At 32.2% G+C, this 15400-nt stretch overlaps 1 protein-coding gene across 1 annotated transcript; it reads right to left on the minus strand.

Annotated features, from left to right (window-relative positions):
• Window positions 1-3640: 3640 nt before the first annotated feature.
• Window positions 3641-9708, minus strand: LOC107456844 (uncharacterized). Its single transcript, XM_016074808.3, has 3 exons — window positions 9378-9708; window positions 5855-6066; window positions 3641-3881 (listed from the first exon to the last, which is right to left on the minus strand). Exons 1-3 carry the CDS (start codon window positions 9512-9514, stop codon window positions 3850-3852), a joined length of 381 nt encoding a protein of 126 aa, XP_015930294.1. The 5' UTR covers window positions 9515-9708; the 3' UTR covers window positions 3641-3849.
• Between the last annotated feature and the right edge of the window lie 5692 nt (window positions 9709-15400).

Here is a 15400-nt window from a genome sequence, read left to right on the forward strand (position 1 = left end):
AATATAAATCAGTCGAAAACGAACAAAAAAATGTAGGTTTATTGGTAGAGAGCAAGTTCACGTGTCTGATTTATTCACCTAAAGAATGGCCTACTCTAATTAATTAGCATATTTAAGGCTAAACTCTCAAATCATAAAGATTGAAGTCTTAGTGAGTGAAAATCCAATCATTAGATCAAAATTTACTCAGGGGGTAATTTTTTTACGCGTTGTGCATTAATAAGATTGATCCTCAATATTTCTAAATAAAACTATGCACATCCTATAAAATTTTGCAACGCTTTCAAGTCATTGCTAAAACGTCCACAGTTTGGTTTAGTGAAGAAAAAAAGTGATTCAATGCCAATTAACAACTTGATAAAAAAAATAACCTAGGTCGTTATTTTAATTCATAGCACGTACTAAAATCTAAATCTAGAGGGATCACTTAAAAGTTTAAATCGTCCTATTTTCGTCTTTTAATAGTCTTCATCTCGTACATAACGATAAATTTACACCCTATAAAAAACACTCAATGCTTTTTATGGTTCTTCTTAAGGAACTTTCTTTCATAAAAATCATAAAGTCATACTAGTTACGACTTTTTTTAATGTTTGTCAAAGAAGAGCATCTTAAATTTGCATAAAGTAAGGTCTAATGGTCAAAAGCGATGAAAAGCATTTAGAAAACAATAGCGGTGATGATAAAGGACATTTTGCGAAAACTTTTTTTTTCTCGCGAGTATATCACCTCCATTGTTCGGCTTTTAACACTTTTTTAGTGTAAGTTTTCTAGAAGTTATTAACGAGCATAAATTTTCTAGCGACTAAAGGTTAAGTGAATTATCTTATAACTTTAACTATTTTATTCAAATAGAAGTAGTTTTTTTTAAAAATTACTTTCATTCTTGATACTTCTTATAAAAGATCCTCTTCGGTGGTGACGAAACTTATGTGATGTTAAGAATAAAAGTAATTGGCTGATATTCGTGTATGTTTTTTTAAAATTATTTTTCTTATAACGTTTTGCTTTCTGAACAATTTATAAAAGTGATGGGCTTTTTTAAAAATAAATGAATTTTAATATATTTTTTCCAGAAAATTCTTTCCGAAAGTTTAAATATTAAAAAACAATAAAAATTTTTCATCACAGAAGTAAATTTTCATGATTTACTTTTTTTAAAATTTTTTAAATGGAAAGAATGTACGTAATTTGAAAGAATTTGTTGAGTTTTATATTAAATTAACGGACAAACAATTTATGAAGGCTGGGATAGCCGGGCTCGTGTTCGTGAGAATCGTGAGTTCGAAATCAGACGTCCGAAGAATCCCTGCGTATTAAATTGTGACTAGCGTTTGTTAAATCTGCCGGGGTCACAAAGTCCTCCAAGTTCCCATAAGAAATCAACACCTCTAGGGTACTAAATTGGAGATGGATCGCTCTCTGGTTCAGGTTAAAATTATGATCTGTGGATGAATGAATGGATGTATGAATGAGTCCGCTCTATAAACGGGTGTGACGTATGGGTGTGGCATGAGTCGAATTCTTGGCCATAGATGGCACCCCCTCTGCCTTAATGGAGGACGACAACATTTAAATTCATTAATACTTTGCGGTTATACGTCTCTCATAACCATGAAAAAAAAAATAACTAGCCTTCCCTCTATCTTTAAATAATATCAGGAATTGCATTGGTATATGTAGCTTAGATGAATCTAAACTTTTAAATGCGATAATTTTGCTTCATTCATTTAATGAATTTCTTTGAGCTATTTTAAATATTATTTCAAAAATAATAAGTTTCAACTTTTAAATGTTTTTGCATAATGTAGGATAATTTGGGTATTTTTACGTAATTTAGTCACTGATCAAAATCCACTTATTTCACAAAGCAAAGAATTTATAGGCCATGAAGTTGTTCGAATGGTTATTCGAATCGAATATTTCCTCTTCCTTGTAATTTTTCATTGTCATTAAAAGCTATAGCCCTCGTGGGTTAATCCAGCTATATTTTTGCATATAAAGAATGTTATAAGTTCTGGCAAATTTCTCCCAATACTTGATCTAGGACTTTTGATTTCTGGATCCAGCTGTATTCAGTAGCAGCGTAGCAACTTTGAAACAGATACAAGGAAGTTAATATTTTCAATTTGGTATATTTTCAATTCGCCTGACTTAAAAAAAATAAATTTTTGCAGGATTACATTTTCGTGTCATCTTAAATTAATCGCATAATATTATAATTTCCGGTAAATTTACAAAAGAATTTCCATAAATATTTATTGCCAAGCTCATTATCATAGGAATTTTAAAATGTTTGTTTTCACTACGAATCCAACCCTTTCGGATTCTTAAAATAACTGAGACTTAACGTAAATGTTAATATTTTATAAATTTAAAAAACTGTAGAGAGTAGCTGAATTATAAGCAAATCTGTCAAAAAATTGGTTAATTATCGAAATGGTGTAGACGTAAAAACTATGGCAACTGTCCAATTTACTAACCTTACCGGTTCACAACAGGAAAACCATAATTTACCAGTCCATCGAGTAAATAAACTGGAGAAGCACTGATATAGAGGGTATTTTGTGAATTAAAAAATTATGAAAAGAATTATTTATCATGAAAAAACGAACAGTCTCAAAAGTTATTTATTTACAGTCTATTTCTGATTACGAAAAAGCGCTACATAAGAGGTTAAGTTTTTAACTAATTCAACCGACGAGACTGATTGAAACTAAAGAAGCTCCAGTTAACATAAGTTTAGTTGTCTTTAGTTAGAAACTAAATGTAAACAAATTTGGTTTCCTCTGTTTCACTCAGTCTATACTCCGTTGCAAGTTAAGAAAAGACTATTTTGGTATAGGATTTAAGTAATCAACCACGACTGCATATAGTTTCATTTTATTTAGCTATACAACTACATAATGCTTTCAATACAAAGCTTTCAAAAGTTAAACAAGTCTGGCAGAAATTTAAATCGTGCTATTTTTTTTTTTGATAAGCCAAAGGAAGGCCGTGGTACGTAGTTTCAAGAGTTGGCGATGTTGATATTCGTTCGTTCTTGAAGTGTTGCCCCAGTGTGGCGTGCAGATGATCTTAACCTGCAGAGTATAGTGTTTTTAAAGTTTTTTTTATAAAGCACTAGAACTTTTTAAAACTGAACTAAAAATCTAATTGTGAAATATTAATGTTAATGTTTAATTTTTTGAGCGACCAGATCAAAAATTTAAGACAACTAAACCCAATCTCAGACGTAAAGTGAAATAAATTTTTTCTCAATGAACTCGCAAATATTAAGTTTAAGCACTTTTCATATCAATTTGAAGTGCTTGGGGCAGACAGAAACATTTTCAAACTATTCAGAAGAGTTTGACCTTACATTTCCATCAAATCAAGCTATATCTGCGGATCGTGCTGCTACCTAGTTGAAAGTATCCGAAAACAATACAAGGGCAGTTTAGTATAATAATGCCGTATTTCAACATTTGCCAGAGCTCTTCATTTTGAAGTCAGCTTCAGAAGTGATAGGATTGAAAGTAGAATTCGAGGCATAGTTGACGACCCCAAACTGTCACCTTCATATAGGAATAGCTTATATTTACACACAAACTACAGGGTTCAATTTACATTTTTCGAAATGAGACATTAAATTACAAAATTTCATGGGAAAAAATACAATTTTATTTTAAAATATACAGTATGCCACTAGTTTCACAAGTATACATTGAATATTAAGTTTAAAAGAATAAAATATTCATAAACTAAGTCTAAAAAGCATGTTTATAATAAGTCGTAGGGTTTGTAAACCCAAGTAAAACATTCGCAACTGAACTTTGTGTGAATCAGTCTTGTAGAAGATGGCAATGTTTATCCAGTCACCAAAAACTGACTTAAAATGCCTGAAAAAATTTAAATAAAAATTAGCTAAATGAAATTTAACGGAAGAATTTAAATAAGCTGTCAAGAATTTAGACTTTGTTAAATGTCTTGCAACAAAGTAGAAAATAATAATGGTTACTTCAGTTTTGATTAAGAAAAAGATAAATCCAGATTTACAAATTGCTCTCAAGAACTAAACTCGCACAACAGTATGAGCAATAAAACGCAAAAGCCGTATCGTTACATTCATTTTTAGAGAACTATAGCAAACTATTTAAATTTTGACATTTCACATCACAAATTTAAAGATCTAAATATTTTAAGCTTAAAGTTCGTCTACGTTTTTAATAAGTATTGAATTTATTAAAGAATCTAAAGTCTCACTAAGAAACTATTTTCACAAATAAGCAATCACAGAATTATTGCAGCCCACAGAAAATGTTTATTTTATGTTTCTATTTGTATGCCTTTGATTATAAACTGTTAGCATAAATTTTGAAAGTTTGTAATTTGTATTGCAAACCAAATGTTTATAAATTTAATTATCAAATAAACAGTTTCAGTTATTTTACTTTATTTCAAGACATTCGATATTAAAAATGAAAATATTTCAAAATTAAAATTTAGAAGAAATTCTTGAGTAAAGTCACATATTTTAAGATTCTTCTAAATTTTTGAAATGTTAGCTACAGCAAGAACTAATCCAGAAAATGTTTAAAAAAATTTAAGTTTCCAAAACTTTCTTGATTATATTAAACATTTGTCGTATACCCGTTCTTCGTATTGGATGAAAAAAAATGCATAAAAAATCAGTACTTAACTTGCAAAATCGTGTATAAAACTAAGACAAATACCTACAAAACTAAAACAATTCCAATGTTTTTCTTTTAATTATTAGTCTCGCATATCAACTGCTTTACGTTATTAGATTTATCAAGTAATTCTTTTCAAAATAAAGATTAAGTGCAGTATCATCTAGTATACTGTTGCTAGAGATAACTTGCGATATTTTTAATTTACCACAATTAACCTGATTTCTCCCGGAATTTTATTATGAAGCCGTAAAATATGTAAGTTGAAAGCGTATATTATAGGTGAAGATTTATTCTGCATTAAATTTAGTCATGAAGTACTTTGTACCTATCAGAGTATTGATACCTATTAAAGCTACACCAATTACCATAATGCCAGCATGCTTATTACCAATATTGAACATCAGTGGTGTCAATAATAGTCAAAATTCTCATTGCAGTCAATAATATTTGTTTTCTTATGTTTATCCTCCACAAATTAGCACCATTTCTGCATTTCACTTCGCAGTATGAAACTTATTTGCAATTTCAATTGCCGGCGATTTTAAATTAGTTTCTTAGAAACGAGTTTTAAAAGCTCAACTAAGAAATATTAACACGTAGAAACATGGTGCTACCACGATCACTTTGATCATTCAGCAATAACACAGCAGCAAAACGATTAAACAAGTATCACAGAACGCGCAATAAACAAATTTTAGAGCTTTAAGCTAGCAAATATTACCGATACTGTCTTAATATTTGAAAAAAATTGAAAGCTCTATAATTTTTAAACAATGAGCAAATCATAATTCTATCGTTTAAATATCTGTATTACGATATAATTTAAAATATCAAAAATCAGACTTAATTTGTTTACAATTGTACTCATTCAGCTTCATGTTGAATGTCGTATTTTAGAGTTTACGGTAAGCCCGTACAGTACGGCATACAGTCAGATACAAATTCGTTATTTATTATATGCATATAGAGATAAAACTATTATCTTAAAGCCACATTTTGAATTTTTAGTATTCTACAGTTGTATTCAGATTGTTTTCGGGTCACAATGTAAAAATTTCTTAATTTTCTTGATAAATCTTAGTTTCCAATATTTTTTAGAAAAGCTGTTTATCTAGTTTTGTTGCGAAGTGATGAATTCTAAATAAAAATGTACGAAAGAGCTGAAAAAAAGATCATACCTATAGTTTTCTTAAGAAGTCTCTTAATCTTAAACTCTGAAGTAAGAAATGTTTCCAAATTCATCAAGATGGTTTTAGAGATCCTGCAGGCAAAGCGATGAGTAGAATGCTTGCAGGATTTCTTTCTGGGTTGTGTCCAATCAACAGGTTTCAGGGCAGACTGGAAACTCAGCACGTGAAATAGTAAAACCATCTCATATTCCATTGGATCACTTAAAAAAAAAGGATATTAGAAGATCTTTAATTTTTTGAAATAAAATTTATCATTCATATTTTACGACAGTCGTTTAATAGGGGGCTGAATTTTCAGTTTGAGACTAATAAAGTTAAACTCCGTAGCTTTTTACTTTTGAACCCAATCCAGAAGACCAGGGAAGTCATGGTTCAAGTATTGAGAGAAATTTGCCTTCGTGCTGGACTTTGATGGAACTAACCAGTATTCGTGCAACATAGAGAAAAACCACTAAACCTTCTCACGGTTAGCCGGAGAAAAAGGGATTAACCCATTATCCGTCTACCACAGAGGATATTTTAAGTCAGCACTGTGGTCGGTGTGAGCCGGGTGTGGAATTCGAATAAACCAGCGAGATTCGAATCAGATACACCTCATTGGGAGGCGAGCGTTCTATCCCCTGAGCCACCACTGCTACAAATTCTTATTTTAATAAACGAAATATATTCTAGAGCAGGACATGAAGCATTAGTTTTAAGCATACTAGTTAAAATAAAATTTTTAAACTGCTAGCAGATTTCGTACGAGGAACTTCTTAGTAACTAAAATAGAATGTAGAGCTTAATATTCGAAACATTTATTGCAATAATAAATCAAAGGTTTTAATTTTCCTGAAATGAAACAATGGTTTTAGATTTGGAACGTTGGAGACCCAACCTCTTTGGCTCTGAATTTATGCTCAGTAACTTAAAATATTTTAGTGGATGTAAATTATTCCTTCACCTTACAGATCCATTTTATCTAATTTCCAGCTCTGGCCTAGAATGTAAAATTTGTACTGAATAATTTCGGATTTTAAAATTCTGGAAACAAGATGCTGCAATCTCTACTTAAAGTTTGCGATTTGATTAATTTAGAAATGTTTTAATATTTTATATTTAAATATGTATCGTAAATATCGTAGACTTTAGATTGTCAAAATATGTTTCACGGTCATGCTTAGATAGGTTCCAAAACAAAAAGATGTTTCTTAGTCTGAATGCTTAAAATGTGAAAATTGTTCAGGAATCTGAAATATTATGTTTTTATAAGCACTAGAGTTTAGAAAGTTTGGAAATAAATACAGTACTGTTTTTCTAATACAACCCATATTTAAAAACTAAATAACTAAACTTGCATTTTGTCCCATTTGTTATTTTATAGAATTTCATTTCAGGGTTTTTTAAAATGTTGATTAGAACGTTTGCACCGGACCCTTCTTCCCTACAAAAACAAATACTTAGTCATTAGACTAAGTAATTTAAACCTTTATTTTGATGTTACCACGAATATAAACTCCTTGAATCACCTTTGACAGAAAAAGCCCCCCTAAATGTTTAGCCAAATTCCTAGAGGGTCGTAATTTATGGTCATTCATAAGGTTTTAAACTTCTTTAACGGAAAAAACTTAGTCACTTTTTTAAAAACTCTGTTTACTCTTTTTGTGAAATCTCTGTTCCCTTTTAAGTACATTTTTAGTTAAAACATGTTATTTCCTCAGTTATCTTGACGTTTGCTTCTTTGACATAAGCCAGCACATTTTTATTTCATTTTTAGCTTATGAAGTTTATTTTAAAGGGGTAGTTCTTGTGCATTAATATTGAAAAAAATTTCCTTTCTAACGAATTTCAGTTTTAAACCAAAAGCAAAGCATTGCTAAACTTTGAAGTATTTTGTAGCTATGAGTTAATATTTACGATATTCTTATGCACTCATGATATTGATTTAACGATATAATAGTCAGTTTTCATCTAGATCACTAAGGTCGTTTTCGCAAGAGTTTCAGTACTTTGCAATAGTTATAGAGTACTGCAAAATAAGTTATAAAATTAGCATTATTTCTAACAGCATTTAATTAACGTCGAAACAATGTTTGGTACAAAGTCTTAAATTTAATTAGAAAGCTAAAGTATTAGTATTTAAAAACTTTAAAATACCAAATTTTTAAACAGATTTAGTATTTAGTTTTCATGTATTTTTCAAAACGTAATTTTGAAAGTTCATTATTATATTAACAAAATGTGTGAAAAAGTTTATAATATTAAAACAAAAGCATATAAACTATTTACATCATATTTCCTTTAAAGTAGCAAAATCTAGTCAAAATATATTATAGAATATAAATAAGCCTAGTATGTAAATGTTTTCTACAAAATAAACATTCAAAAAGTAAAAAGTTTATTACAAGAGAAATAAGAATTTTAAAATAAATGCAATTTGTTTGAATGGTAGTATGAATGGAATGATAAACTATACTGTGTAAAATAGCTGTATAAAATATTGCTGTCATTTTAACGCTTATTAAATTTAAGAGTAAGTATTAAAAATATATACTTAAATTTTCAGTTATTTCATTGAAAGAAAAATGTAAGTTTTTCTAGCATAACGTTTAAGAAAAGTTACATGATATTCATGCAAAATATTTTATCTTCAGCAGGTAGCATTAGTTAGCATCAGAAATGCGAATATTGTAATTTATGTTTGAAATTTTTAAAATTAGAAAATTTGAAGTTAATATATACGAAATATTTAAATTCAGCAACAGTATTATAAGAAAAAGATCTGGATATAAATATTCCACTCTTACATTTATAAACTTGTTATTACAAGGCTTTTAGTAAATATACATTAACTAGAAAACTGATACAAATTATACATTATGCTTTTAACATTTAACAAAAAAAATTGGAGTTTTGGATTTGAAAGAAATTTATCAAAAATAATTCAATCAAATCAATAATTCTATATATCAAAGGCTCAAAAAACCTCAAATTATAAAAATATTACCTTACGAATAAAAATAAAGTTTGTAACAAGTTATAGTTTAAATGAATTCCTTGAAATTAATTTGATTAATAATTTTTTTTTTACACGACTATAAATATGAATAATTTTCCAAATATCAAAATAATCTTTTAAACAATTACCTTATAACTTTCAAATTAACCGGAGAAAGAGTCTAATCTTTCTAACAAGACTCTTGCAAATTTTCGCAGACTCCGTTCCTGTGATTAAACTCCAAATCTTTGGTTAGCATAATAAGGAAATATTCATAAATAAATTAAATTTGCTAAAGTTCATGTTACAAACTTAAATGAAATAATCGAAGAAGTCTCTTTAAACTAATTGCTATATCGTAGATTTTAAATACCGGGGCTATTATCTTCAAAAATCGCAGCTGTTCTTCAGGATGGAAGCTACAACATTTAAATTTGCAAGTTTTGGGATTATTACTCTAAACGTACTTTAAATAACGATACACAAGCGTGCAATTGTTAAAAAAAGAAAAAATACTTTCAAATATATCCTTACCACACGTTGAAATATGAAACATCTTGTATGTCTGAATTGCGGGCAGCAATAAATCTAGCCTTGTCATTTGCAAGTATTCTTTGATCAAATACTTTCTTTGAGAAAAATAAGAACACGAATATTTGCAATAACTTCATGTTTAAAATTAAGAAACAACAAAACGTAATAAATGTTAGCTAAAAAGAGAACAATTCATTATAAACTATTTTGAACAAAAAAGGTATTATACGACTTCTGTAGAAAAGCAGGCATTTTATAATAAATGCTTCAGTGATAAACTTCACACAACGAAACATATGGCTAATAGTCAGTTGCGAGCATTGCTACCGTTTTTTGACGCTTACATATAGTCCAGTATATCAAAACGTTCTTAGCTGCTTAGTTTTACTATACTCAGGACTAGCTCATTTAGCCGAGGTGAGAATACACAGTCAGGTACTGTGCGGTCAGATCTCTACCACATCAGTGGCACGATAAAAATTAGCAACTATAGTTATCTTCAATTAATGCTAGGTACCGTGCGTGGATTTTTCTGTCTATGAAACCATGGAGGAGATCATTGCATTATAGTGTATTTTGAGTCACTAAGGACGGTCAGAGAAAGCGTTATTCTATCAGACATACACCCTTCAGAGCGGAGAATTGAACAGTCCAAAGCGTGGTAGGTGAAACTTAACATTAAGTAGGGCCTTAGTCAATAAAGATGATAATATGGGCTACTTAATAGTAAATTTCTTGCGTGAACATATTTCATTGAATATAGTAGAGGAGCTCACAGGTTCGAGTGCCCAAGTCGCTTAAGAGCCTCAGTGATTATAAGGGATCAGCATACAAGCGTACATGTCAGTAGGATAAATTTTATAAAATAGAGTTCGGACTTTGACAGAAAAGTACTGAAGTTCATCTTAAGTTGAGTCTTTGTAAAAAATTATCTCTCAATATATTAGTTCCAAGGTTGCATTATTCTCTAATAAATAAATCACGAGTCATTTTATTATTCGAATAATTCTCCCCAATATGATAATTATCAAATTTGCAAGCGTTATTCAAAATTGCAAGCGTTCTATCACTGCAAGACCTCCTCAAATTAAGAAGATATGTTATAAATCTTGGTTTCTCAACTGACCGTCAGTGGGTTAATGTTTGTATTAGTATTAATATAAATGTTGTTTATATTTGAATTAGTTTTGGATCGGAATATTTTTCATTGAGGCGAGATTGTGAGAGATCTGAAACAAACTGACAAAATTTTTTTTATGTCCAACAATTATGTATATTTTGAAATTATGCCAATAGTCCAAATTACTAACCTTATCGGTCCGTGATAAATCACTGAAATCTTTCATTAGTTCTTTGAGTAACTCGGGCTTAGAAAAACTGATGTAAATGACGGAAAGAGAAGTAGATGTTTAAGGAATGGAATTAGTGAGTAGAGTCTGCCTTATAGGGAGTTGGATGTTCAAAGTTGCTAATAGTGTGTTTGACAGAGGGCCCAAGATCACACATAAATCTGTATGAAATTTGCTCACCTTCATGCACACTCTTGTATGCTACCCACTTGTATACGTCGAGTGTTTCTAATGACTTTGGTTCATAGTATCCCAATGGTTAGGGAATCAGACATTAGTCCGAAGGGGCCGAGGTTCAATCCTCGACTATGAAAAGAATCACCAAATTCATGTGATATACGTGATTGTAAAATCTATGGAATAGAAAGCCCTGTGAACGGATGTGGAGAAAATTTCATTCCTCTTCAGAAGTACGTCTAAATTGAGGAAGTGACCTCGCAGATGATAGGAACTCTGCAGAGGATCAAAATTGCGATGTCATGTATTCGGATCATCCTCAGGGATATTTCCCAAACCATCACCAATAGCCCATTGTGCAGCTCTAGTGCAACGTAAATAAAGTACCTACCTATTACTTTGGTCCGTAAGCCTAAATCACGGATTCCAGTAGATCGCCTAAGTCAAGCATCGCTACCTGTGGTCAGTGAACGGGTGAGTGAGCACTTTGATCTGCTGGAGAAGGTAATAAAGGTGTGGGGTATCGGGTCTCATAAATTGTTCTGCCGTAAAGGGCTCGACTTCGCGCGCAGGTTGTTGGCTTTCCGAAGAGGGGGAGGTTTTTCTTTTGTAGTGGATCAAAATTGTGATGACGTGCCTTCGGATCATCCTCAGTGATGTGTTCCAGACCATTGTCAATAGCCTATGGTGCAGCTTTAGTGAGACCTAAATTAATTACAATTAGTATTACTACTGGAGTCGTGGTGACTCAGGGGATAGAGCATTCGCCTTCAAATGAGGTGAACCGGGTTCGAATCCCAGCGAAGGCTAGTAGATACTAATTTCGCACTTGACTCACACCGATAGCAATGCTGGCTTAAAATATACTCAGTGGTAGACGGATCATGGGTTAGAATTCCCTTACCGTCAGGCTAACCATGGGAGATTTTCGTGGTTCTTCTCTCCATGTAGCGCAGATGCTGGTTAGTTCCATCATAAAGTCTTCCACTGAGGCAAATTTTTCCAATTACGTTATCAGAAGTTTTCTTATATCTTGGATTGGGGTCAAAATTACAAGGCTGTACGGAGTTGAACATTTATGTCGTAAACCCAAAAATTGGGTTGACTGTTCAATGACGCTTATAAAATAAAATAAAAACCACTACTACTGGACTGGGATAGCCTGGTTAGCAGGTTGTTGAACTTGTGTTCGAATCCAGACAGCCGAAGACTATCCGCGTATTAAATAGTAACTGGTTCCCAACTCTGTAGACTTGTAATTTTGAACCCAATCTTGAAGAAAAGATGTAATAAGCATTTAATTTTTTATTTCATATCAGTCGTTGAACAGCAGACCAATTTTGAGTTTATGACTACCAGTGTTCAACTCCGTAGCCGTGTAATTTTGAACTGATTCTAGAAGGCAAGGGAACTCCTTGATCAAGTATTGGGAGAACTTTGGTTTCATGGAGGACACAATAATAGACTGGTATTTTATAGATTGGCTTTCTTAGAGGATATATTTATATAATCCACGTTGATTAAATCTGATAACACATTTTGACGTAGAAAGAAAGAATAAAATGGCGGTAGGCGAGAGGCAGCATACCCAACTGTACATGTAGAGTAGTACAACAACCGTATGAAGAAGAAGAATGGTTCAGNAGCTTAAGTAATGAAAGATATATTAAAAGATAGAAAATAAATATGTGTATGCCAATTGTGGCATCACAAACCGGTTCACTGATGTCGTACCCCTCACTTTGCATTTTATGTGCGCGAACTGGATCTTAAATGTGAATCTGAGTATGTTGCCTGCCCTGTAATTTGTTTCTCTGGTATAACGTACCACACCCAGCAACTTCTCGCGTTTGTTACGTATTCGAAGAACTGGACTTCTTCTCTTTTCAACATTCCTTCCTCAGCCTCCCCCAAATTTATGGTACTTTAATCCACGTTATTTCTCGATCCATCTCTTAATGAGAACTTCAGCTGAGCTCACAGGCATCTCGTATCCAAATATGCAAGAAGAAAAGATCCAGTAGGTTGAGGCCCGGTCATCGAGGTGACCTCAGTTCCACCAAGTTCGATCTCTCGCTTGGGGAACAGTATTTTTCATCTTTTTTTATTATATTGACCACGATTTCTTTTCAATAAAGCTTTGAGGACAACTAACTACTAGTTCATGACATGTTCAGTTTGCTATTATTCACGGTGATCGTAATAACTACCTTTAATGTACATTTTTTAGAATTCACATATTTAGCTTACTCTGCCCATAAAGGATAAGAAAAAGTATTCTTTGAAACAGAAGTAGGCGTAACTCAAAATTATACTGCGTAGTTTCTATTAAATATGCGTAGCTTCTTATAACTGTCGCTGAACAGTCGACCAGAATTTGGGTTTACGACTACTAATGTTCAACTCCGTAGCCGTGTAATTGTGAACCCAGTCTAGAAGGCAAGGGAACTGCTGGATCAAGTGTTGTGAGAAGTTTGCCTTCATGGAGGACTTCTTATAGGGAACTAATACGCATTTGCATTACAGGTAGAGCAAAGCCATGAAAACCTCCCACGGTCAGTCTGACAGTAAGGGGATTCTAACACATGATCCGTCTACCCACTTCCGTATATTTTTTGTGTACCTGGAAGCTTCGGTGTATAATTAGTTTTTTTATGTTCTACAGGGCTTCGTCCCTGTCTTTGTGTTAACTAAGAAATATGTAGTGAAAGAATTGAGATCCTTGCGAAGGAATCCCTGTGTAAGAATATAAAATGTGTCACTTAAGAGAATCGTTATGTAAAGGGATTGAATTACTCGAAATAGAATGGAAAGAACAGTTGCTAACGTAAACAAGTGTCACGTTTCAACAACTAATCAGGATCCAGATACCCGTACTACGTCACTTGCAGGTAATCCATTGTGTTGGTATATGACTTTCAGTTTTGTAAATGATTTCGTAGAGTTGCTTAGTTCTTGTAGTTCATTTACGTCACACTAGAGCTGCACAATGGGCTATTGGCGACGGTCTGGGAAACATCCTTGAGGATGATCCGAAGACATGCCATCACAATTTTGATCCTCTGCAGAGGGGATGGCACCCCCGCTTAGGTTGCCCGACGACCTGCACGCGAAGTCGAGCACTTTACGGTTGCACAGTTTAACGAGGACCGATACCGCACACCCTCGGTCCCTACGCAGACTGATCAAAGTGGTCACCCACCCGCACACTGACCGCAGCCAGTGATGCTTGATTACGGTGATCTGCTGGGAACAGTGTTTTAACGATCAGTCCACTGCGGGACTAGAGTTGCTTAGTGTTGATAAACTGATAGCTTATTTATTAGATTAAGCTGATAGCTAGTAGGTTACAGTTAGAAGTAATAAACTATTCGAAAAAAATTATTCATTATGAAGGATGAAAAGTCATAAGCTTCAATTGAAAGAAGAAAATACATTATAGCGTATGAAATAAGGAGCATCTAGATTCATGAATAAAATCAGCTTATTATTAATGAATCAAAAAGCTGACAAAAGAATTTCGTGAAATGATTGTTGAAGGGTTCGCTTCTAATTAATTTGATTCTTTAGTAAAGTTTGATTGTTGAGATTTCTAAACCCTTATTTTGTCATGAAATATATTGCATTCATTGGTTGCAGCTGTTTCTTTTTACTCCTTCTAACTTTATTTTTTCTCTCTGAAATCTATTTCACACCTGGGGTCTTGTTTAAGAATGATAAATATTGAACAAGTGTTTGAACACAGAAATTAAATTCTCTCTTGGCAGGACGTGTGCGTCGTTCGTTGCGAGAAAAGCAGAAATTCTTTTCGAAATAAAAGAGACGAAACAACTATTTTTTGTTTAAAATATTGCTGCTACTTTTTAAAAAAGTGTGATATATACTTACGCGGTTTTTTTTAAATTTAAATTATTTCTCTTAAATCGAATCGAATTAAGTCCAACCGATTACTATTTGTTTTAGAAAAGATTACAGTTTGTAATAAGATGATATGTTGAATAGATGATATTTTTAACAATTTTATTATATTTATATAAGGCAGCTATATGACTTCCAGATTTGTGTTGCGGATTGTATTTTATTGCGGCTCATTATTAGGAAGGTACAGGCATACATATAAATAGGCTGCTTTATTTATATAGATAAGGTAGTAAATATATGATAAAGCATTAACTGTATGAATGAGGCAGAATGCTTATAAACTTCTGTAATTATACCTTACTGAATTCTGAACCGGTCAACATCAAATTTGATGCAAAGGAAGAGACTGTGGATTACTTTAAAAGTCTTTCGAATCACAGGTGCTATTTCTTAAAGAAAGACTTCACACTTTATTATTTCATAATGTGAGTGATTTGCCATTTTGCAGCTCATATCACTCAAAATTTAATTTCATCACACGTTTTTATAAATCGTTTATCTTTGTTTTCCCTTGTTGGATACCTGCAAGTGATTTAATGTTGGTATCTCGATTCTAATTGGTTGTCAAACTTAGTA

The sequence above is a fragment of the Parasteatoda tepidariorum genome, chromosome 3 (genome assembly GCF_043381705.1).
Source record: "Parasteatoda tepidariorum isolate YZ-2023 chromosome 3, CAS_Ptep_4.0, whole genome shotgun sequence".
NCBI classification, from domain to species: Eukaryota; Metazoa; Arthropoda; class Arachnida; order Araneae; family Theridiidae; genus Parasteatoda; species Parasteatoda tepidariorum.

What these genes read in the sequence shown, in the direction of transcription:
- LOC107456844 (XM_016074808.3), bottom strand. Translation starts at nt 9,514, where the DNA reads ATGAAGTTATTGCAAATATTCGTGTTCTTATTTTTCTCAAAGAAAGTA. An exon ending in GTTTCATATTTCAACGTGTG is followed by an intron (nt 6,067 to 9,377) that starts GTAAGGATATAT and finishes TTTTTTTTTAAG; the next exon opens with TGATCCAATGGAATATGAGA. An exon ending in ACTTCTTAAGAAAACTATAG is followed by an intron (nt 3,882 to 5,854) that starts GTATGATCTTTT and finishes AAATTTTTTCAG; the next exon opens with GCATTTTAAGTCAGTTTTTG.